The sequence below is a fragment of the Sander lucioperca genome, chromosome 4, assembly GCF_008315115.2.
Source record: "Sander lucioperca isolate FBNREF2018 chromosome 4, SLUC_FBN_1.2, whole genome shotgun sequence".
NCBI classification, from domain to species: Eukaryota; Metazoa; Chordata; class Actinopteri; order Perciformes; family Percidae; genus Sander; species Sander lucioperca.
This window is the reverse complement of record NC_050176.1, coordinates 27,265,909-27,291,845: the sequence shown is the minus strand read 5'-3', so window position 1 is coordinate 27,291,845 and position 25,937 is coordinate 27,265,909. Positions and strand designations below refer to the sequence as shown.

The window sequence follows — 25,937 nt, the reverse complement described above, 5'->3', positions numbered from 1 at the left end:
CCGAGGCAAGTAAATATTACAACCCACTCAGGGTCCAAAATTAGCTCCATCTACTAGCCAAATGCTGGTAAAATATGCAAGTGTCTAGGTAGAGTAGCTTCACTCACCAGCTAAAAAACAATGGGTATCTGTTTAGTGGTCTATATCCTCGACGTTCCACTACTGGAATTGCTCTGGTGTCTTTATTTTGACAGGACAGCTAAAGACATGAAAGGGGGGAGAGAGAGAGGGGGGAATGACATGCAGCAAAGGGCCGCAGGTCGGAATCGAACCCGGGCCAGCTGCGTCAAGGAGTAAACCTCTATATATGGGCGCCCGCTCTACCAACTGAGCTAACCGGGCACCCCCTAATGCTGTGTGGACTAGCCAGACCTTCCTGTTCGCTGTGGAGGAAGGTCTGGCAAAGCGAGACTATCTGTAACTGGCTGGTACATTTTTAACATTCACTAGCCATTTGGCTGGTGGACAAAAGAGTTAATTTTGGACCCTGAACCCACTTGCCCATTTGGGCAAAAAAAAAAGAAGCTAGGTTTCTTACTGGTTTTAACATCACAACATCACATCACCCATTTTTATAGACTCGCTTTTATGTGATGTCGTCTTTTTCTTGTCGTCTTATTGTTGCTTTTATTCTTTTATTTACCGTTTGGCTTTCTTTTGTTATATTGTCCTCCAAGTATCCTGTTTTTGCTTTGTCTGTGAAAGCTTTTTGACAGTTTTTAAAGGCATTATACAATGGATGGTTGTTAGTTTGGCCTTGTTGAGGCGTGCAGTTATACACTCAAGAGAAGTAATATACTGGTAGGCAGTTAGCCAGTATTGTGTTAAGGGTAGATTAGGGTGGAACCAAAGCCTTAAGATGGTCTTTTTTGCTGCCATAAGCACTGCCAAGAGTAATCTACGTTGGTTGAGAGTGAGGGATAGCTGTGAATCATCGTTAAGAAGGCAGGTTGTATGACATCATCCAGTAGTGATGACACTATAGAAAATACATCAGTCCAGAAGCGTCTGATTGGGGTGCACTCCCAAAACATGTGCATTGCTGTGCCAAGTGCCTGATCTGGGCAATGAGTGCAAATAGGATTTGGGACTAATTTCATTTTGAAGCATTTCAATGGGGTAGCATATGCCCGATGTATCAGCTTGAAGTGTATGAGTTGATGATATTTATGTTAAGTTGAAGCAGGTGGCCTGATAAATCACGTTTGATCAGCTCACTGTGTGCAATGACTCAACGCCCTTTGTACAGTATGTTTAGAATATTAAACGCCCCGTCCAGCAATCATGCACAGTGCGCTGTTAGCATGCATCGCAGCAAAGTACAAGAAGCACTTGAGTTGCCCAAGAGATGGGAGAATTTCCTCGAATCCTCAGAGAAGCGTGGAATCCTTCAGCTGGAGTTTTCACATGACAAGGTGTGGACAGAATTCAGTGTTCAAACAACTGAAGATAAAACACAGCAGAAAGAAATGTCTGGAATGTTTTCTGCATGGCTTTAGGCTGAACATATACTCCTTAAATAAAGGCATTCCATCACTCCCATGGTTTTACATTACTGCTGTCAACACACAGACACAAATGATTTACTGACAACGTTTAGAGAATCGTTTTTCGATGTCCAGCGTTTCAGCCTTCCATCCTCTTTTTTTTTTTTCATTCCCTGACAGATCAGTAGGCAGCAGGGCTTCATGTGATGTCTGATTTTTTTATTGACAGAGCTAGATACATATACATTTTTCCAAGGCAACAAGATATCATGGCCTTTCAGTGTAACATCTCTGGAGGAAAAAAAGCACACTGTTGTTGTTGTTGTTGATAGTCGAGCCAGTGATGATGGACAGAATTTCTGTCCGATTTATGTTTTCTGTGGCCCGCCGCTGCTCAGATCACACCGCTGACAGCAGCTTACCTCACGCTGCTGACTGACAGCTCGTCAACAAAGACAGACGGAGGCAAAATGTGATTCAAGATGTCCAGGCAAGTGGAAGAACGGTGGAACGAGGTCTGTAGGTCAGAACCAACTGAAACAAACGCACTCACGCACACAGCCGGCCCTATACAATTTGGTGCCTTAGGCAAGATTTCAGCTGTTTTTGGCGCTTTTTCTGAAGGGTGTTGTCATTTTTCGCCGTTTTTGTTGTGTTTTTTCCACATTGTGGGTGCTTTTTACAGCATTTTTTTTTTCACAGTTTTTTTAGCTTTTTCCGACGTTTCTTTCAAAAATGTCATTTATTTCGACATTTATTTGTTTTTGCCAATTTCTTTCGACATTTGTGATGCTTTTTTCCATAGTTTTTGATGGGTTTTTTCGACGTTTATGGCCCTTTTTTCAACGCATTTTTCGGAATTTTTGTCGCCTTTTCCAACATTTGTTGGTGCTTTTCCAACGTTTTTTCCCCCCTTATTCGACATTTTTGCCGCTTTTTTCTAATTTTATTCAATTTTTCTTGACTCTTTTGGTCTGCCGGCGCCCGTAGCATTTGCCTATACTTCCTATGCCACTGGCCCTGTTCAGACAAATAAATAATTGTCATATTCAAATTAACATTTACCTCTACCTAAATGAAAACATTTTGACTACTTTTGATTGTTGGATGAAAAGAGATGAATTTGGACAAAGTTTTCGAGGATTTTTTATACCATTGGACCGAGTAGTAGTCTGATTGGCTGTTCAGCTCAAGCGAATTGGTGCACGAGAAGAAAAGCGGTGGTAAGGAAAGCAAGCGAACGACTGTCGAGGAGGCACACACAGGCACATTTTTCATCTTCATCTCATCTGATCGATCCAATACATAGATCTGTCTAAACTGGCCAAAAAGACGTTTGAATATTCCTTCTCAAAAAAAAAAGGTTCGGACTATTGGAATATTTATTTTTGCAATTTAATGAATGTCTTTACATAAAAATGACAACAGCAGCACTTTGGGCACATTTGGCCAAAGATATGACCAAAACATGAACGTGAGACCACAGATTTTGGTTCGAGACCTTCCCTTTGACAGCCTAGCAAAGCACAAGCGAGCTAAGTCTGCAGATTTGGAAACTCCACTGAGAACAGAAGTGCATGTGAAGCTCTTTGTCGTGAGGCTCTACACGATTTTGACTGACAGGTAGACGGCCGACCCCTTTCAGCCCGACTGGTGGGGGTGTTGAGAGCATGAATTCAGACATCGGAGACACAGTGTGGACATATTATCATATCTATCCATCACACACACACACACACACACACACACACACACACACACTTCCACAGCTCTCTGATTTTTGCTCCCTGACATGGGACATTCTCATCTCCATAAACTGAAAGTGTGTGTGTGTGTGTATGTGTGTGTGTGTGTGTGTGTGTGTGTGTGTGAGGCATGGCTGGCAGTGGGAGAACATGACTCATTAGGTTCCTCGATGCCTAACGTGTTATCTAATCCAGGCTTACAGTTCGGTGTACGTGGCCGCCATACCGACAAGGTAGAAGACATGGTTTCATAACGCTGCTGCGAAGGGTTGCTGATGTTTTATGATTTACTCATCTTCAAATGAAAGATGACATGCCTCCCCACAGGATCAGAAAACCCGACTAAACTCGGGCTGATTAAAAAACACAAGAGTCCAGATAAAAACAGGCCAATGCTTCATTTCTGAAAAGTTGACATATTGGACATGGGAGGAGAAAGGCTTTTAATGTGAAATTCTCTTGAGCACAGGTGAAATACAAATAGTAAAATACATAAGGAACAATGACTCCATCGCTCTACATTATCCCGCTTATCACACGGCTACTCATACAGAGGTTACCTGTCTGCTTCTCGGTCGGGACAGTTAACTTTACCGCTGAAAAGCACCGCTCTCCGGCGAAAGCCAGGTCGCCCCGGTGAGTACGCTAACCGTGGAGCTAACTAACGCTCTGTTTGCGATGTTGCTGTTAGCGCTGTTAGCGATCCCCGTTTCCTCCATCCTCTCTCTCCCTTTGTGATCTGCTGATCAGCAGTATGAGCTCCGTATGAGCACAAATATTGATTTCAAAACGACTTTATTGATTTAAAAATGGTCCGCCAGAGTCTATGATGAGAACTCCGCCCATGGCAACGGTCTGTTGTACAGATAGAGCAGACCGCAGAGTGCTGTGATTGACAGAATCAAGTACTCAACCAGGCCGTGTAATAATGTTTGCTGGTTTGAATTCTAACTGTAAATGTGTCTCTTTTGTTTCCAGGCTGTGAGTATTATTATGGTTGTGACATTCAGACTCTCGAGTTCTGAGAAATAGAAACTTCTGAGAATCTGTTTTCACGGTTTTAAAAAACGCTTCCAGAAAATACACTTCAAAGAACAACTTCTTTGTTTAATTTTATTGGAAGTGTGTTTCCATAGTTGTGCACCGACGTGCAGAAGAGTGAATCTATCCGACACTCAGCTAGTTAAATCTGGGCACATCAGACATTCGTCTCCTTTATGTTTTTGTGAACATTTCTCTCTTGTTATGGCAATAAAATTGCTAGCTAGTACTGTTTTGAAACATCTTTTGATGGTGCATTAACTACTAGGACGTGTGTAACTCTACTTTTTTTTTTATATATTTTGGCTATGGCTGTGTTTGCCAAACCCATAGCTCATGAAGTACAAGCTTTTCATTGTCATTCATCATTCATTAAGTAGGAGAGATTTTAAAACAGTTCCTGCTTTCAACTGCAGATGCAATGATGACGCAACTTCAGCAAGTTAATTAGAGTTGACTCAATGGTCTTTGTGATGGATTCATTCTCTCAAGTCATTTCCATGCCTTTGCTAATTGATTTTGATAGTAAAAGTAAATGAAATCTAACAGCTGCTTGGCACGGATGGATTAGTGAATGGCCTACGGGGCACAACAGAGCTGTAATCAGGCCTTAAAAGTTAGGCCCGACAAGCCCGAGCCCGACAAGTACATTTTGATTGACAGTTTTTTAAAATCCCGAACCCGTTTACAGCCCGACATTATTCAAACGTGCGCACGCACACAGCTCTTTTGCCTTTTGTCAAGAATGAGTCATTTATACATTTTTTAACATAATTTATTCATGACTAACGGAGGCTATAGGCCACTTGGAAGTTGGAACAAAGAAATGAAATAAGTCCTCCAGAGGCCAGCCTGCGTTTCACCTCCTCACCATCCATTTTCGCGCTAATCAAAGCGCATCACCTGACCGCTCATTTACCGCGCAACCCGGAGCGCAACCCCGAGCCCAGCACGAGCCCAGCACGAGCCCAGCACGAGCCCGGCACGAGCCCGTGTAAAATGACAGAAATTAAGACCGAACAAGCAAAGCTCTTCAGCTCTAGGGCACAAGCCCATGGGCCCCCTGCGGCCCAGAGGGTCAGGAGCCCTGTAGTCTCGCTTTGCCAGACCCTCCTCCAAAGTGCGTTGGAGGATAGTCTGGCTACTCCACATCGCATTCGGGGAAGGGAGGAAAACGTGCTCTAGTTTAATGGCATATCTTTAAACCAATCCCAATTGTCTTGGGCGGTGCTAAGCACCGGAGAAAAGCAGCGGTGCCTCTGCAAAATAGCCTCGGGAAGGAACTTGTTTTGGTGGAACATGATAACGTTTAAAAGTTGTTTTAGTCGTGCAACAGAAAACTCAGATTGGACAGATAGTCTAGCTAGCTGTCTGGATTTACCCTGCAGAGATCTGAGGAATAGTTAACCATTGTCCTCAGTAGAACGCCAACACAAACGCCAACACATGTAGTATAGAACGCCAACACAAAGAAAGACCAAGGCAACGGATATCCGGCCTAAATGAATTTTCAGATAAAACGGATTTCCCGGCGGCAACGGAGCAATCCCGGAAGTGGAACGTCAAGGATATAGACTAGGGGCCCTCTGGCCTCCACCTCCTGATGTCTTTGAAGAGACACCGACCAACTGATGCAAAATGACCACAGAAACACAAAAAGACCACAAAGAGACACAAATTTAGGGATCAACCGATACTATTTTTTCAAGGCCAATACCGATACCGATTATTAGTCGTTAAAAACACACCGACAACTGATATCTGGAACCGATATGCATATACAAATGCATGTCAAGATTTTGGAATGTTACAAACTCCAACGAAAAACTTTGTTTAGATACTTTAAGCAATTATTGAATAAATGAGAAACTTTCAACATAACACCCAGTAGAAGATAGTCAGACAGTGTTGTGGTTATCAGGCAACTAAAACGCCGATAAAGATAATCTGCCAACTGCCAAAAAAACTGCCCGATAATACGGCCAGGGCCGATAATTGGTCTAAAACAACATAGAAAAAGAGGCCAAAAGCATCACAAAGTCTGTGTTGCTCCTATGTAGGAAAGATGGTGGGGCCCATTGTCTCATAATCCGTCCGTGCTGCTTACAGTAGGAAATCAATCTAAAAATGAGGACATGTTTAGGACATGTATCCTGTGAAACTCAATATCAGGATTATGTCCCTAAAAATCTGCACGTTCAGTAGACGGTGACATGCGATCCGTTCAGGAAGCTGCTCTGTTCATCTGGAGTGGGAGCGAAATCTGAAACAACTACAGGAAGTGACCCCGGAATGCAAGGGTTTATGGGTTAGAAAGAGGGCGGATGTTGACATCTGATAGCCAGCGGTTTTGTGTGGATGACCATTTATCAAAGCACCCACACACAAAAAAAACCAACTAGATATTTGTGAATAATGTGGCCGCTTTCTTCGCTTGTAATTGAGGACCCGAAATGAAAGACATACAGACAACTTCTCCCTTTTGGTTGGAGATTAAAAAGAAAGAAAGAAAACAAACAGTAAGGGAGATGGCAGCCTGGGGGATAAGAAGGCTACCGACCGCTCCCTGTGAGGAACAACAGCACTGTTAGGTACAGTTAGTCCCGTTTTAGGGCTTCTTACCAACACAATAGGCGGCCATGAGGAACCCTGCTGAGCCCGCCAACACCTGGAAATCCTGCCTTTTGGTTTTGTGAACAATCAGGCCGATCCGTGAGATCTGAGGAATGAGTAGAAGAGAGAGAGAGAGAGAGAGAGAGAGAGAGAGAGAGAGAGAGAGAGAGAGAGAGAGAGAGAGAGAGAGAGAGAGAGAGAGAAGAAGGTAAAAAATCAGAACTGTTTCATCGTTGGCCCTCCTCCCTGCTGTCAGGACTAATATCTGGTGTTGTTTTTTTTTTTAAATCCCTGGAGATGCTGTCACAAGAGACAACGACAAATCCAACATCTCACAGGGTAAACAAATCGCTCAAATTGAGACGAGCGTCGACTTAACACGGCGGAGGTTTTGGGGAGGAGGGGATGGTATCAGATCCAGGAAGAAAAAAAAAAAAACAGACAAGTCCCAAGTGAGAGGGGGAAAAAAAGGAATCAACTTCAAACGAGGAGGATGGGGAAAGGCTCATGAATAATTGATAAGCTCCCTATTTTGTTTTGCCTCTTTTAATTCTCTTTTGTTAATCCGGATATGAAGCGCAGAATCCAAATAAAACCTGAAATGTTCAAAGCGAGCGGGAGACGACTCTGCAGCTGCTCTGCACATGAAACATGAAAAGTCCACAGGGAAAACCTGCATCCTTCCAGTCCAGTTTAAGTCTCCATCGCCATTACCGCCGAGGGTCTATTTTTAACCTGCAGGGGTGTCAATCAGTTTCCCCGTATCAGTCATTTCAAACACGCAGGACTGTAATTGATCAGTCAGTCAGTCAGGTTCTAGGAGTCTCCCGCTGGTCTCCTGAAGGCTCCAGCACTCCGGCTATTATCCATACATCCAGAGCATTATGCATTATGCATTAAGTGTTAGCTTTTCTTTTTTTAATCCTCCTGGTGTCCTCGGGTCAAATTTGACCCGTTTTCAAAAAGTTTCTATATCAGAAATATGGGTTTCTTTCAACCAAATTGTCAAAAGAAAAAAACGTTGATGGTTCCGTACAACGCTCTTCACAAGTAAATTAAATGATCAGCTCACTACTTCCATTGAATTTGGGTGTTTGAGTCAATTTTATAGCATTTGGAAAAAAAATTGATAAGAGAACGTCAGAAAAAGCGCCGAAAATATTGACGGAAAAGTGACAAAATAACTGGGAAAAAGGTGACTAAAACGTCAAAACTTTTCCAAAACATCGGGAAAAGCGACAAAAGTGTCAAAAAAGACGACCAAAACATTGGAAAAAGTTTACATTTTTACACAGAGAAGCCAAATTGCACGGTCGACGGGACGACAACACAAGGGTTAAGTCTCATTATTGTCATTAGCCTGCAGAGTGTGACTTCACGCACGGTAAGCACGGTCCTCGTACAGAACGGCAATGAGTCTGTGTTACCTTATTTGACAGAAATCTATGCATTATGCTGTTATTTCTGACAATTTGATAAACAAAAATGTACATTATGTACACAAAATCCCAATTAACAAAACTGCTTTAAAAAAAATATTAATATTTAAATTAGGGGTGGGAATCGATTGGCACCTCACCATTCGATTCCGATTCAGAGGCCAACGATTCGATTCTAAACCAATTATCGATGCAACCATTTTTTTATGTACATTTCCATGCGTAATTTTTAAAAATATACATATAAATCTGAGTTTGCTACTCAGAGTTTGCTTCCCAGACAAAGCCGCTAGACAAAGCTTAGATTTTGACATATACAGTATTTGTCACACACAAGTTTTAATGAAATGTTTAGTCTACTGAGGTTTTTATTGTGTAGTCGTTCCATGCTTAAGCCTTAAACATGCTTGTGGAAGTCCCCTTCTCTCCCAGTAATCTTCCATGTCAGAGGCTCAGTCATGTTTAAAGGTGGAGAATTGGCTTCTTAGAACATGAAACATGAGGTGGTCAGATGTCATGTGATAAAGTAGATGAACAGCCTAAATGTGTTTTGCCTAATTATTTTATGTATGTTAGATAATGTGTATATATACAAAATGTATTTCTTTTCTGCACTCTTGCCTAAATTCTAAGTTGTTGTCCATTATCCCATCCTCTTTCAGTCACTCTGTTTTCTGATTTGTACTTGTCTGGAGACAGTAACTTTTAAATAAAAATCAACACATTTTTTTAAATCGGTTATTAACTTATCAGAATATATAATAGAATCGTTCTAGAGAGAATGGCGATGCATCTAAGAATCGATTATTTTTCCCACCCCTAATTTAAATACTGCCGTTCAAATCCCCCGGGAGAGTCCGGTACAGCCAGAGATTAGCTCTCATATTCAAGGTTATGTTCTGCTTGTTCAACGGTGGCTTGGTAAATTGCTCTTAAAGCAGCCATATTATGCTCATTTTCAGGTTCATAATTGTATTTTAAGGTTGTACCAGAATAGGTTTACATGGTTTAATTTTCAAAAAACACCATATTTGTGTTGTACTGCACCGCTCTCTCTCACTGCTGCAGATCCTCTTTTCAGCTGGTCTCTGTTTTAGCTACAGAGTGAGACCTCTTTTCTTCTTCTTCTGTACTATCTTTGATTGCACTGCACATGCCCAGTAGCTCAGATGTAGATCATGTCAGCTAGCTAGCTCCATAGACAGTAAAAGAAAGGCTGTTTCTACAACGTTGGTCAGTTACAAGGCAGGATTAGCTGGGAGACTTCTAAATGAGGGCGCACATGTAAGTAGTTCTTTTGTAGATTATGGCGAACTTGTGTGTGTTGTAGCAGTGCTTTGCTATTGAGAACGAGGTAGCATGCTAGCGTTAGCATGCTAGCGTTAGCCATAGCGTTAGCATGCTAACGCTACGAGCTAATGGTTGCGGTTAGCCTGCTCGTTTCGGCTTGTGACGTCACAAGCCGTGCCGATTTTGAACAGCTCACCAGAGACTGAAGGCAGGACACATTCAGAAACCGTATCTCACTCTAAACAGCATGGATGGATTTTTTTCAAAGTTTGTATGTGTGTGGAAGCACCAGAGACACAACATAACACCCCAAATCCCAGAAAAAGTGATTTTTTCATAATATGGGCACTTTAAACAAATTTAGAGAGGATTTGAATTGCTATTTTTATTCTCATTTCTTATCATTTTGGGGCTGGTGAAAAATTCCTCTATGCAGGAAAAACCCTGCTAACCATCTACTGAAGATTGTGGTCTAATGATAATGCATTATCCCATCCAGGTTGTATTTATCTAAATTATTGATTATTTCTGTTGCCTCAGGGCAACAATGTGCAATATGTGTATACAAAAAACAAAAGAGAAAAATCTGATTTCAGTAGAAAAACTGCAAACAACATAAGTTTTAGCAATTAGTTGCATTAGAACAAACATTTTATGCGAGAAACAAGCTATGCAGTTGCTGAATCGCCGATCATTTGAGATCGACAGCGGTCAGTTTACAAGATGTTTGGGAGTTTCGAGAGGCGGCGAGTCCAACTGGACGCCACTCATTTGCATAAAGTAGCTCGGACCTCAACCTCATGCAAATGAGTGAAATGAAAACTCGCCGCAAGGCTACGAGAGAGATGTATTGCACGGCTGCTTACAAAGACAATGAATGGGAAGCGTGGAAAAGAAGATCACTATGAACGCGTACCGTAAGCCTTCAGATATACGTTATACCTAGTGATGTTACGTTCTGTGCCGAGGCTTTGAAGCGTGTGTCGAGAAATCCCGGATGTTTTCCGTGAAGCGTGGATCGAGGCTTGTGTGGTTTTAGACAAACGACGTCATTGATGACATCCGAAGACTCGCTGCCCGTCCGTACCACGTGACTGGTTTAGGAAGTGGGTCGAATCGACACGGTTTTGTTACACATCCGTGATCTACGCGGGCAACATCACTGCCCTCTGCCCGGTTAAACCACCGCAGCTTCCAGTTTTAGAATAGCCTACTAATATTGCCCCTCCTGCTATTATTATATTATGACAAAAGGATCGATTTACACATGTTTGATAGCCGCATTCCTCTCAAGGAAATCCATTTATTATACAGTCATGTTGATTATACTATACCAAAAGAAAATACACATTGATATAAACAGATTAGGTGAAAATTTAGTTTTTTCTTCATCGTTATTTCTAAGTCTTTACCGGTGCAAAATTCTGTCAAAAACCATCTGATGCAGTGTATCACAGATCACACAGACCATCTGTAATATATCTGCCTGTTTTACACTCTGAAGCCTCGAGAAATGAACCCTTATGCGAACCACTTTGCTCATCTCTGATTCAGGCGTCGGGCACATGCAGGAGGCGCACAGCCGTAAAGTAAAAAACCAAAATGTGTTGACAACAGCGTGGGCAGGAGGAATCAGATTAGAGGAGATGAAACTTTGAAGGATCCCTGAGGGGAGGCAAATATCTTAACTACATGACAAGATTGTCTTTTAGAGAGTTCAAATTGGAGGCAATTAGTCTTTCCATTCATTTTGAATGGGGGTAGTGCGTTTAGGCTGCGGGGGGTCGGGGGGGTGGGGGGGGGGGGTCACGCTGCAGAGGCCAATCATGTAACTGGAGATCAGAATTGTCGGTGTGTTTTGAGTTATGGTTTGAGGCGGTGTGAGAATCACGTACAGGAAACGAGAAACATCACTGGCTCTATCGCTGCCACAAGAAAGTTTTAAAGTGCTCATATTATGCAATTTTTTTAGGTTCATAATTGTATTTAGAGGTTGTACCAGAATAGGTTTATGTTGTTTAATTAAAAAAAAAAAAAACGTATTTTTGTTGTACTGCACATTGCTGCAGCTCCTCTTTTCACCCTGTGTGTTGAGCTCTCTGTTTTAGCTACAGAGTGAGACATCTCACTTCTGTACCATCTTTGTTGGGAGTCGCACATGCTCAATAGCTAGGTAAGGACTACTAGCCAGTCAGAAGCAGAGTATGAGGGCGTGCCCTGACAGTAGCTAGGTAAGGACTACTAGCCAGTCAGAAGCAGAGTATGAGGGCGTGCCCTGACAGTACCTAGGTAAGGACTACTAGCCAGTCAGAAGCAGAGTATGAGGGCGTGCCACGCTAGCAGCTAGGTGAGCATTATAACATGTGTTACAAAGTGACCACGTTTGTTTCTGAAGTAAAGGCTGGACTACAATAGAGCTGTTTGGAGTGTACAAAAAAGATATATAACACAATAAAGGAAAGGGAAAAAGCCAAAAAGCGTAATATGAGCACTTTAAAACACTATGGAGGGTAAAAATCACTCTCTGTGAAAATAAAGCTGCCTTCAAGTGCGGTCGGAAACGTCAAAATCTATAAACGATCCAGCCGAAAACAGTAATTGTGAAATATAAAGTCTGCTTGTGCTACATTGGGGGGTTTGAGAACATAACAGGACGTCACACAAATGGGCCGTTTCATTGACACGCCAACCCTGCGGAAAATCGGCGGATTGCTTTTTTTGGTGTGGTATGCCCACTTAGGAAAGAGTGGCGTATGAAAAATCTCAAGTCTGAAGTAGGATTCGAACCCTAACCCATGACTGAACCTGCCAGCTGACAAACTTTGTTTTCACCCTCAGTATGTCCTATTCATTTATTTACAAGTGACAGTCTCTATCTATCGATCGTCAACGAGAGTTGCAAACATTAATCGATTAGTTGTCCACTATTTAAATTAATCTTTTTGTCGGTTTGAGTCATTTTTTATGAAAACAAAAAGTATAAATTCTCTGATTCCAGCTTCTTAAATGTGAATATTGTTCTAGTTTCTTCTCTCCTCTGGGACAGTAAACTGAATATCTTTGAGTTGTGGACAAAACAAGACATTTGAGGACGTCCTCTTGGACTTTGGGAAACACTGATCAACAGTTTTCACCGTTTTCTGACATCTTATATAGACCAAACAACTTTTCCATTAATGGAGAAAATAATCGTTGGCTGCAGCCCTATCGTAAACATCACAATATCTTGTTGCTGAACAGAGAAATTGACAACACAAACTGCTGCTATGTCTTGAGTGCCCAAAATAGAAACACACAGAACCACAAATAATATTTCTACTTGTTTCTTCTTCATACTGTTAGGTTGTTTCAAAAGCAGCTGAGGCAATCTGGAAACCATGATTTGATCCTCTAACAAGCTCTGTAATCAGAGTCTCTGCTGGAGACACTCCTCTAAAAACTCAAATGTTAGCACCAGTGGTGGGAAGTAACTATTTTGCTAAATCATTGTACTTTCAGTGCAATTTTGTGGTACTTTTTCTCATCACGAAACACAAGAGAGCAGAAGCTTTTCCACATGACAGCACAACCAATCACATGCTTTTTCACATCAATCATGATGATCATGCAGTGAGAGTCTGCTGTGAGACAGCCAGACTTGGCCTACAAGCCGGTCCGCACCAGAGTCTGCTGAGAAAACACCAATTTCTGTTTCAAGAAATATGTCGTCTTGTCCCCTTTAAAATGTACTTTGGCTGCAAAGAAGCCCCTCAACCCCTCACACACTGTCTATCTAACTTAGCCAAAGTAAATTTGAACAGAAAAATCCTTTGCTATGATGTGAGACAGGTGCGTCTAACTTGCAAAGATAAATGTAATAGCTGGAAACGTTTTCAGACCTTCATCAGGCAAAATGTTGCTAAAAAAGTACCGAAACATTGCCAGCTATTGAATTTATCTTTGCAGGTGACAATTTTGACCTATGCTCGTCCCACTCCGACGCACCTGCGTCACGTTATAGCAAAGTATTTTTCTGTTCAAATTTACTTTGGCTAAAAAATAACCAGATTTAGTTTGAGCTAAACCACGCTAACAATGTGACATATTTTTGATAAAGTTATAGATGTGCAAAGTATTTTTCTGTTCAAATTTACTTTGGCTAAAAAAAAATAAGATTTAGTTCTAGCTAAAACATGCTAAAAATGTAACATATTTTTGATAAAGGAATAATCTGTCAACTAGCACGAGCTGGCTGATGTGGGGAAATCTGTGTGCCAATCATGTTCTGTACAATCTTTCAGCAACTTGTCAGCCTTCCTCAAATTGACCTATCAACCCATGTTTTCTGTGTTTGGCCCTCTTCACACCTACTTGTTGAGCGGGGGCCGCTCTGTGCTTGAACTGCACCCACGCTCCTGTCTCCCAGCAAGTGGACAAACATGTTATTTCCCAAATCAGAAATCCATTTGCAACTTCTTGCAAACACTTCCCACACAGACGAAAAGGCATTAAGGGCTCGACAAGAGCGAAGTGTTCTCTCCCCCCACTACTAACCGCTGCAATCATCCCTGCAGGATGAAAGTACACACACACACTTTAGTTTAAGGTTCTTCAACAGTCTCCACTCTCTTTTCTGCAGCAGCTAGTTCACTGGAAATGGGCTGCTCAAATCAACACAGGAATACAATGCCGTTTCTGATTGTGCAGCTTTCAACGTGCTAGCATTGCTATTTCACTGCTGCCAAATCAGCATTGCTTTGCTTCGTTTTACTTTTCTCACACTGTTTCACTTTTGATACCAGCTTATGTAGTTGGAGGGGGGGGGGGGGGGGTGAAACTGGACTATGCTCTGCTACTTGGGCTCTTTGTGACTCCAAACCATACGACGATATAGGTTGTTTTATTCCTACCCACGAATACGACCCACAGAAACAAACCAGAGAACGTAACGGTCGCAGTTTTAAACATGTTGTTAAGGTTGTGAAACGATTGCAGTTTGGTTAGGTTTAGGCTAGTCTATATTGATAACGTTCCACTTCCGGGATTGTTCAGGTGCCACCGGAAATTCTGCCGGATGTCCCCTCTTTTAGGCCGAATTTCCAGCACCTTCCTCTTTCTTTGTGTTGGCGTTCTAAACTCCGGTGGATTTATGAGGACTGTGTCTACGTGACTGATGGGAACAACAATCCAGTATTAAGTGAGATCGCTGCAGTCGGCAGCGGCGAAACAAGCTACAATGTAAGTTAATAGGGCAATTGTCCAGCTTGTATTTACCTTCACAAAAGTGCTCGTTTTGCTGCTGACAGGCTCAGATTAATATTCTAAGTGTCTGACAACATTATGGAAAGGATTTCTAAGGACGTCGACGTTTTTAAACAAAAAAAAAACATCTGTGAAATTGCGTTCACTAAACCCACCAGACTCCATGTAAATAAACAGTAATTTTTGCGTCGTAAAATACACTTCATTCAAAGTCGACAGAAACAAAATATAACTATGAAAAGCCGTTTTGGGTCGTCTTTCCACTTTTCCAACCATCACAGCTCTAGTTTTGGTTAAAATAAACACATAGTTTACTGATTTACATGTGAAAATATGTTGGCTTTATACACGCTAAAAGTATTGCTTTTTTAAATGGAGTCTGGTGGGTTTAGAGCTAGCGACTTCAGAGCTGTTTCTGGTTAAACAGAAAGGTCTCAAAGAGGTTGTAAAGGTCTATCTCTGAAGGGATCCTTTCCATAATGTTGTCAGACACTTAGAATATTAACCTGAGCCTGTCAGTGGCAAAACAGCACTTTTGTGAAGGTAAATACAAGCTGGACAATTGCCCTATTAACTTACATTGTAGCTTGTTTCTCCGCTGACGACTGCAGCGATCTCGCTTAATACTGGACCAATGTCAGAGATTGTTGTTCCCATCAGACACTAAGACACAAAAACATAGGAAAATAGGGTTGAAAAAGACGGTGGTTAACCTTTAACATCTTGTTTGTTATCTAGGTTCGGGACTTTTTAAGTCTCTAAATACTGCGGTGCTGACAGGGTTGGAAAAGCTGATCAATTCTCAGCGTTTTTCAGACTTGTCATGTCACAGCAAAAACTGGTCTTATTGGATGTCGTCTAACTTTGTCCGGTTAATATCAAATAGCTTGATGCAAACGAGAATCAGAGCCTGATCCATTACATGGAACTCTGCAGCCCCGTAAAAGGTCAACGAAGCATCAGAGATAACGTTTCTCTACCTGCAGCACAGTGATGCCTGCACTGCAGCGACAGCTGATCAGGATTTCTTCATGACTCACACATTACAAGGAGAAATATAAAAAAAATTTTTTTAAAAAGATGTTGAGGAAGTGGTTCTTACATCTCCTCCGCTGTCCTTAAGGCCCAGGATGTTTGGGTGCTGAGACAGCTTCACCACAGCGTCCAGCGGCAGCTCCAGCCCCGTGTTGGCCGGTACGCTGTACAGAACCACCGGCACCGGGCTGCTGTCCGCCACCTGCAGGGAACACGCAGAGAAATCACGACCATGTTCCAATCCCAGACTTCCCCTTCCTTCCCTTAAAGGTCCCATGACATGGTGCTCTTTGGATGCTTTTATATAGACCTTAGTGGTCCCCTAATACTGTATCTGAAGTCTCTTTTATATAGGCCTTAGTGGTCCCCTAATACTGTATCTGAAGTCTCTTTTATATAGACCTTAGTGGTCCCCTAATACTGTATCTGAAGTCTCTTTATATAGACCTTAGTGGTCCCCTAGTACTGTATCTGAAGTCTCTTTTATATAGACCTTAGTGGTCCCCTAATACTGTATCTGAAGTCTCTTTTATATAGACCTTAGTGGTCCCCTAATACTGTATCTGAAGTCTCTTTCCTGAAATTCAGCCTTGGTGCAGAATTACAGCCACTAGAGCCAGTCCCACAATGAGCTTTCCTTAGGATGTGCCATTTCTGTGTCTGTAGCTTTAAATGCTATTGAGGAGGAGAGAGGGGGGGGCAAGGTGGAGGGTGGGGGTGTGGCCTTGACCAACTGCCACTTTGCTCATTTGAAAGCCATGATGTCTCTCTCTCATTGGTGGGCCAAATTCTCTGGGCGGGCAAAGCAGATAAAGGGGAGGTAACCTTCCTCCTTATGACATCATAAAGGGAAGATTCCAGATCGGCCCATCTGAGCTTTCATTTTCTCAAAGGCAGAGCAGGATACCCAGGGCTCGGTTTACACCTATCACCATTTCCAGCCACTGGGGGACCATAGGCAGGCTGGGGGAACGCATGTTAATGTTAAAAAACCTCATAAAGTGAAATGTTCATGCCATGGGACCTTTAATCTCTCCCGTATTTACAATAAATCCTATAAAGCCTCACCAACAAGGGCCCCACTGACACTGACTCTTACTAAGAATTTCTTAACCCTTGTGTTGTCTTCCCGTCGACCATGAACTTGTGTTCCCAGTGGGTCAAAATTGACAATTAACTTTTTTGGCGCTTTTCCCGACATTTTTGTCCTTTTTTTTTTCTCCGATGCTTTTGGCGCTTTTTTTAGAGCCCGACAGATATATCGGATATTAGGCATTTTCCAAACTATCGGTATCGGCATTTATAATGGCTGATAAATGAATATTTAAAAAATAAAATAAAAATCGGATGAAACACCCTTCAACCAGTGTTGGCGTTGCATAGTTTGTCCACCAGATGGCGCTCTACAACGTCCCTGTTGGCAACACTTTGATTTTTTTGTTGTTATTGTGTTTTTGTTCAAGGGACTTTAAGTTTCATATCTTAAGTTTGTATTTTTATACATTTTATTTATCAGAACTTTAATATATGTTGTCCTCTGTTCAGTTGTGACAATAAAACAAGTTTATTTTTAAACTGCATTATCATATTATTTTAGTGAGGACTCATAAATAACTACAAACAACTAATGTTAGGGAAATCTGTTTATGTTTTGTTACTCGTTTCTGGATTTTTTTTTTTTTAAATATATATCGGAATATCGGATTTTTAAATCACCAAATATTTGTATCGATATCGGCCTTAAAAATCCTTTATCGGTCGGGCTCTAGCTTTTTTAAACATTTTTGTCACTTTTTAAAACTGATGGTCAATAAACCTTACTTACATGACATTATACCAATATAAATAATTGTTACTATTAGTTAAGATCAGAGATGTTGTGGTGGGTGTCAGGATACGGTTTTAAAACCATTTAAAAAAAAATGCAAATGCTATAAAATTGAATAAAACACTCAAAAATAACCGTTATTTTTGTTTAAAAGTCGTATGGGTTCCATACAACGTACATCCATGTTATTCTTGGGCAATCTGGTTTAAAGAAACCCATATTTCTGATATTGAAAACTTTGAAAAACGGGTAAATTTGACCCGAGGACAACACAAGGGTTAAGTCAAGAACAGTACTACTTCTGTTTGACTGTCAGGTGACCTTTGTGAAGTGCTGGATCAGAGCGCGGCCGTCCATCTTGCCCTTATAGAAGCAGGGCGTTACCACGAGGACGACGTCGGCTCCGGCTGCCGCCATCTTCTCCGTGAGCTGCACTGTGGCTCTCGTGGCTGAACGGACGAAAGAGAGGGGGAAGAAACTTTACCATTCAGATTTAATCTGCGCCCTTTTCGACTGCACAACACGTCTCTCAAAAACCTTTTTAATCACGACGAGAGTTACAGGACGGTAGGTGGAAATCACAGGGGAACTCATGGCTGCAGGAGGTTTCAAACACACTAGCTATGTCCCAATTCAGAGGCCACAGCCTTCCAAGTCTACCACGAAGGGCCGAACCCATAGACAGTGAAAGAAATTCAATTCAATTCAATTTTATTTATAGTATCAAATCATAACAGGAGTTATCTCAGGACACTTTACAGATAGAGTAGGTCTAGACCACACTCTATAATTTACAAAGACCCAACAATTCCAGTGATTCCCCCCCAAGAGCATGCATAAATGCATAAATGCGACAGTGGCGAGGAAAAACTCCCTTTTTAGGACACAGCGACGCCATAGACTTCGACGGAGACCAGTGAAGTCTATTAGAAGCACTTTTCCGGTGATGGCTGAGCGTTACTGCGCAGCCTCAAACTGAGCTTGACAATGTAGATGTTACGTGAGCAACCTGTCTGAAAGTTGGAAGTCTTCTGGTAGCTGTGCCAAGAGAAATCTGTTTGTTCGTGGATAAATGTTACTTCATATGAATTCACTTGCCACATACCGAAGTATTTCCAATCCATCAAAACGCTGATGAAATACTTTGTTCCGATGCTTTTCATGGACTTCTCCCATGACTGTATGATGCCTCCACGTCCCCCGATTGCCTGTGAGCTTCTCCTGTACTATACGGTAATTCCTCTACTATGGGACAGAAAGTCGCGTGGTTATGACACAATCGTTAGCCTATTTTTACAAAAAAAACGTCTGCTACAGAGCCATAACGTGAGATACAAAGTAATGGAGCCTTTTATACATTGTCGTGTTTCTTTAGAAATAAACAATGGACAAATAAAGTCTTTAAACGCTTCAGATGTAAAGTTATTCGCTGTCAAAGTGACGGCAAAATTAATGGGAGTCAATGGAATGCTAGCGCGAGGTGATGGCTTGTTAGCCTCAGAATCTCCCCATAGGAGGTACCTTTTCCGGGTGCTCGCTTACCACCTTGGCGGAACCGAGCGGTCTCCGAAATGAGACGGTCTGGTCTGCAGAGCATTACCTGTTTGCGTCGAAGCGCCGCTCCTGTCGCCTAGTAACCGTGACAGCTGCAGCTGATAAGTGATCAAAACGTTTAACTACAACACCAAAATGGAGCCAGAAGTTGTTGTTTTTAAAATTTGACCAATTTGGTCAAAGTGTCTCCAAGAGAGACGAAAATAAATACTAAACGGTCATGTACAGGAGAGCTCCTGTCAGCTCACGGTAGGGTCTTTGAGCAGGACTGGCCGGCCCGATATCTAGCTACCCCCGCGGGGGAATAATTCCTTACACCACAAAGAAGACAAAGCAAGTGGTGTGTGTGTGTGTGTGTGTGTGTGTGTGTGTGTGTGTGTGTGTGTTTTTTCAAATATGTTGCTGGAATATTTATTGAATAAACATCTGTGAAATAATTGATGAAGTGAGAGCCCAGGAGGTCTTTATATCATCAGTGCATGCAGGAATAAAAGAGTAAATGCTCCTCTCTGTGTGAATGTTCATTATAGAACGGAACAGGCAATAAAACTCTTAGACTCCATTTGACTTCAGCTATAAGTCTGTAAGAATGAATGACACTATCCGCCTCATAATGAGCTTCAACTCAAGATCTATATCAGAAACACATGTAGAGGCAATTACAAATCCACACACACACACACACACACACACACACACACACACACACACACACACACACACACACACACACACAGTACAACAACCTACATAATGCCATTTTAATGAAGCTTTATATACATTTATTTCAGTGTCAGTGAGTATCAATTTTTGAAGAATGATTATTATTTAAATGTCAAATATACTGTACATTACCACCACGGCTGTCTTGAAGCTAACTAGGCCTAATTATTGTCAGATTGTTTAACATTATTTATCCCTGAACCTATTTATCCCTGAAGCTTTTCATAGTCATAGTAGTAAAAGAGAATACACACACACACACACACACAGCGTTTCACTATCTTTGCGGGGACCCGTCATTGACATAATGCATTCCCTAGCCCCTTACCCTAACCTTAACCATCACAACTAAATGCCTAACCTTAACCCTTACCCTCACCCTAACCATAACCTAATTCTAATCCTAATCCTACAACCAAGTCTTAACCCTCAAACAGACCTTTAAAGTTGTGGGGTCCAGCATTTTGGCCCCACAAAGCTGTCCGGTAGGGCTGGGTGTATCGATCTAAATATCGATAGTATCGATACCAAGATGAGTATTGGTATCGGATCGATACTGTCGTGATGAGATCGATACTTTTGTTGCAGTTTCACTCCGAGTTCATGCGAGCACAGCGTCTCTCTAAGTCTGTGCGCAGTGTGCAAACAGCATCTCTCTCTCTCTCTCTCTCTCTCTCTCTCTCTCTCTCTCTCTCTCTCTCTCTCTCTCTCTCTCTCTCTCTCTCTCTCTCTCTCTCTCTCTCTCTCTCTCCCCTTCCCCCTCCCTGCTCTGGTGGAGAGCAGAGAGTCAGAACAGTTATATTCATATTTATACATTGTGGCTTAAGCCTAAGTAAATTCACAAACTTTTGTTTAATTATTTTGCACAACTGACTTTATTTTTAACAGATATCTGTGTGTAATGGAAGGTATTTTTGGTTGTGTTGTTGACTTTGTTATATTTATATTTTGTTATATTATGTTATTATTTTTATACCGTTACATTGTTTTATATTGTTCTAGTTAGTAAATAAAAACATTTAGATTTGCCTAAAATCTTTGTCCTATGTTTTATCATAATCATAATCAACTAACTAAAAGGCAAAATCACAATTATTCAATGATCGTGACGTTACAAGTAAAAAGTATCGGTATCGGTATTGGCGATACTAGCCCTGTATTTACTTGGTATCGGATCGATACCAAAATTCCCAGTATCGCCCACCCCTACTGTCCGGACCCCACAAGTATACTGTATTCCTGGTTTTTGGACCCCACGAATATAGTTAAACAAGAACACACACACACACACACACACACACACACACACACACACACACACACACACACACACACACAGACCTACATTCACAGCCTGATCCGGCCATCAGCAGTTTGTCATTTGGCAATGATCTCCTGACCGTCTTCACCACCTCCACCCGCTCCTCCTCCGTCAGGTACGGGTACTCTCCATTGGAACCCTGAACTACCAGACCTGCAACACACAAAAAAACTACATTTTATTTTTGTTACCTCAAGTTACACCTGTATGTTTTTCTGTCTGACTCTCTGTGCCTAACTATTCTATATCGACGACGTTCTACTTCTGGGATTGTTCAGGTGCCAGCCGCCAGATGTCCGTGACCTTCCGCTTTCTTTGTGTTGGAGTTCTAAACTCCGGTGGATTTCTGAGGACTATGGTTAACTGCTCCTCTCTGCAGGGTAAATCCAGACAGCTAGCTAGACTATCTGTCCAATCTGAGTTTTTTGTTGTACGACTAAAACAACTTTTGAACGTACACATGTTCCACCAAAACAAGTTCCTTCCCGAGGCTATTTTGCAGAGGCACCATTGCCCCGTCCAGCGCTTAGCGCCGCCCAAGACGATTGTGATTGGTTTAAAGAAATACCAATAAACCAGAGCACGTTTTCCTCCCATCCCCAGTGCTGTGTGGACTAGCCAGACCCTCCTCGGCAGCGCTGTGGAGGAGAGACTAGTGACTAACCAACTGTGCCTCTCAAACTGGTGGCCAGAGAGGCTTTACATTTATTCTTATTTTTTGTGCTGCCATTAGACCAATTGTATACCTTTGAAAACTATTCTGTCCTCTACCCACACCAATAACGACTGTAGGAGAGAAATCGGAAGTAGAGCCAGCACTCTTCTTTTTGTTCTCTTCCCTTTTTTTACTTATTAATATTGGGACTATAATAGTAGTACCAGAAGTGGTAAAAGGAGTAATTATGTAAACAGTAACACTAGTAAAAGTAATAATAGTAGCAGCAGTAGTGTTAAAGTCCTCAGTTAGTTGCAGTCCTAAATAATAATTTCAGAGTACTGCTACATGTAATAGATAGTAGCATCAGCACCATTATGTAGTACATGTAGACTGTGGCTGCTGTAAAAATCATATTTGTAGTAGTAATAGAAATCCACCAGAGGGAGACAAACACATGCAGGCCTCCAGGTGATTTCTCGTTTTTTCCTCCGTGCTGAACTTTGTCCTCTCTATCAGGTCCCTAAGCAAATACTGAAGGCTTACAACCAAGGTCCAAAATTAACTTTTTTGTCCACCAGCCAAATAGATAGTGAATGTTCAAAGTTTACCAGCCACTCAATAACTAACGTTACTTCTATAAGTCTGTCCTCATGTCATGTGTAAATCACTAGTGTGACTTAAAACTAAACGCTAACACTCCGCACTATTGTCATACTGTGGACCATCCGGGTCCTTCTCAACGACCCCTGCACCTCAGACTCTACTTTGGAAACCTTTCTAGACTCTTCTAACCTTCCAGAAAAGCGAGTTTTGTTTCTTATTCTGCGCTCCCTTCTCCAGGCCTGACCTTTAAATGGTATCTTGGCATATTTCTGCAGGTTGCCCTCCAGTTTCTGGTAGTCCACGTCCTCCTTGGCGGTAAACGGAGTGGCAATGGGCGGATAAATACCGCTGAGGTCCAGCCTGGCAGCTGCTGCTGTGTGGCTCTGGGTTCGTTTCCATGCCGACAGGTGAACTCCTCTGCACACGGGACTCAGGCTTCTCCATACCCGTACGCACAGCATTGTAAAGCGGGCAGAGTGACCGAGCGGCTCGCTGACTGTGTGCGAGGTGGGACTGTGTGCAGCTGCTGCTGCTGCAACCGAGGACAGTTAATGACTAACCCGCTTTTGTAAATATTGACCAGAATTTGTGATTTCTGAACAACTTTGGAAGTGTGTCAACTCTTAAAACGACTCTGTTAGCGCAGAATTAAGCGCGGTTTTAATCGGCCACTTTTTGCTCTCCGTGGCAGGTAAAATTCTGGCTTTTCTGTTGATTTCACACGGTTACCTGACACACGTTTGAAATGTTTGTCAGGCGGTTAGAAACAACGATTTTCAGCACGCAATGTTAGCAATGCTACCGGCTATAATGCAATAGATCCAAAGCTCCGCCCAGGGGCAGTAAGGGGTCATCAACCACAAGCTTGTCCCAGGACTCTGGATATATATGTGTGTCTGGTATTCATGCTGCAGGACCAAATATGATTATAAAATGAATAAATATATACAAATATAGACAGTTGAGGTGATAGCTGTCAAAAATGCACCACTTACAAATGGTTTCTCCTTTTTCAAAGATATGTGATTTTGTAAAAACTCCAGCCTTATCATATAGGCTATTTAAGTTGACGATTTTTCAAGGTGGGATTCCCATTTCCAGTAACATGGAAACAACTGAAGTATATCAAACAACTGAGTGACCAAATACATTTTTTACAGAAAGCCATTTTCACCCAAGCATTTTTTTTAAGGTCCTGATCAAAATTTGACTGGACTAGCCATCCTTAACCTTCAGGTTAAGAAACTGGGATGGTTTCCAAATGGTGTTTTCCAGATATGCAGCTGATTTCCCTGACTGAAATGTTGATACTTGATACTTTTTTCTTTTTTAAACATTACATTTACAGGTAGGCTATCAGATATTCATCATCTATATTATAATAATCTGGAACTCATTAAACCCTCCTATTGTCCTCGGGTCAAACTTGACCCATTTTCAGAAAGTTTCTATATCAGAAATGTGCAGTTTCTTTCAACCTAATTTTAAAACAAAATAACGTGGATGGTTCCATACGACGCTCTTCACAAGTTAAATAAATGATCAGTTCCCTATTTCATTGAATTTGGGTGTTTTATTACATTTTATAGCATGTAAAGAAAAATTGATTATAGAACGTTGAAAAACGTAGGAAAAAAAATGTCAAAAATGCACAGGGAAAAAGTGACAAAAACATCTGAAAAAGTGACAAAAATGTCAGAAAAATCTTCAAAAACGTCAGGAAAAAAAAACATGGGAAAAGCTTTTAAAAAAAAGCGCAGAAAAATATTGACAGAAACTTCGAAAAAAAAGTGACAAAAGTGTCGAAAAAGACAACAAAAACGTTGGAATTTTTTTTACATTTTGACCCAGAAAAACAAAAAGTTGCATGTTGGTCGACGGGGAAGACAACACAAGGGTTACAGCTCCTAAAAGTAGAAACTACTCAGATGCTGCAGTCATGGGAATTATGAAACTATGGTTTTCTGGCTCTTAAAGAAGTTACATCAACAACACTGAACAGAAAAATGAAGTGTTAGTGTTAGTGTCTAATAATGTGACTGACAGTTTGTGGATGTGATGTCCTCTGCAGCCTCTGATAGCCTTTATACTACCGCCACCATGTGGAGAATCGTTTAAGTGCATTGACATTGCACAAATCAGTGAACAATCTCAGCGGTCTGCAGTTTGTGCCATTAAGCTTTGATTGATGCAAATGTAATACAAAGATACCAGAAGGTAAACACATACTGTCTGACACATCAGTTCTAAATCTCCCATAGGTGCTTAACTGGGTGAAGATCTGATGACTGAGAGAATGAGATTTATGTCCTCAGAAGGACATCATATGTGGCATAGATGTATGTGAACACCCCTGCAAGTACTTTTGTGTACTATTTCTACATACTTTCCCTCTTGTTATTTATTAAACTGTTTGCATAGAATAATACTATATTCTCTCTCAATTAATTGTGGATGTGTGTGGATATTGTTAAGAAACCAAAAACACTGCTTGAACTCACAAGATAACATGGGAGCCACTGTTTTGTCCTTGTCTAAGCACGGTGTGTTCCTGAGGGCATACATGCCCTCTCAGACCAGGTAGGGGAGACGTCATCAACTCTGACAAGATAACAATTGACGACATCTACTCTGTATCATGATTTATTGCATTTACACTTGGTATTATAAAAAGCAGCTGTAGAGAGCTTTTCGTTAGGTCACTGTCTGTACTATTCTGTAGTGCGGAGACTGCCTCCTTGTTGGGTTCTCAAGTAAAATGAACTTTGATATATCTTGAGTGGTCCTGTCTATTATTTGATAATGAAATTATTCTAACAACTATATTTGTTGAAACTGTTTTTCATGGTTTTTGGCTTGGCCCCTTAGTTCCAGTTAAAACGTACTGATATTTTAGACAACAGTGTTGTTCCAGCTTGTTGGAGGCCCCCCTTTTTCTATTTTCAAAATAACAAATCAGTATATCCCTTTACGTTTAAGAATATTCTACTTAGAAAGAAGAATGTGTCTGCGTCAGAACAATATACAGTATGTGTGTATGCATTGATGTCAAACCACCTCCATGTATGTGTTCCCGTGGTCAAGTTTGTGTCAGACGGAAACGTGGGCATGAAATAATCTAAACACTGTAATCCCCCACCCCCTCCAACCCTTGTATTTCTTATGTTTGTCCTGTCACTAATCTGTATGTTGTTATGTCTTTGTACCGTGTGTTGAGTCTGATTCTCTGAGGGGTGGAGTTGAAACGATACGAGGACTTTAGAGCGCCTGGAAGTACGGCGGCCGCTACGGAAATCAAACCTTGCGCGTGTTAAATTTGGAACCGATGATCGGATTTGAAACCAAATTTTCCAAACGAT

The 25,937-nt window shown here is 41.6% G+C and overlaps 1 protein-coding gene and 1 long non-coding RNA gene across 2 annotated transcripts in view; one reads left to right on the top strand and one right to left on the bottom strand.

Annotated features, from left to right (window-relative positions):
* hoga1 (4-hydroxy-2-oxoglutarate aldolase 1) overlaps positions 1-23,396 on the bottom strand; it is a 26,387-nt gene extending 2,991 nt beyond the window's left edge. Inside the window, exons 1-5 of the mRNA XM_031299941.2 lie at positions 22,823-23,396; positions 21,342-21,470; positions 18,041-18,168; positions 15,959-16,093; positions 6,896-6,992 (exon numbers count right to left, since the gene is read on the bottom strand). Coding sequence (XP_031155801.1) covers positions 6,896-6,992; positions 15,959-16,093; positions 18,041-18,168; positions 21,342-21,470; positions 22,823-23,039 — 706 coding nt within the window. The 5' untranslated portion in view covers positions 23,040-23,396. The remainder of the gene's footprint in view (positions 1-6,895; positions 6,993-15,958; positions 16,094-18,040; positions 18,169-21,341; positions 21,471-22,822) is intronic.
* LOC116049893 lies at positions 15,836-25,937 on the top strand. The gene is made up of 3 exons (XR_004104931.2): positions 15,836-15,846; positions 18,401-18,403; positions 25,841-25,937. It is a non-coding gene; the product is annotated as an uncharacterized LOC116049893 (long non-coding RNA).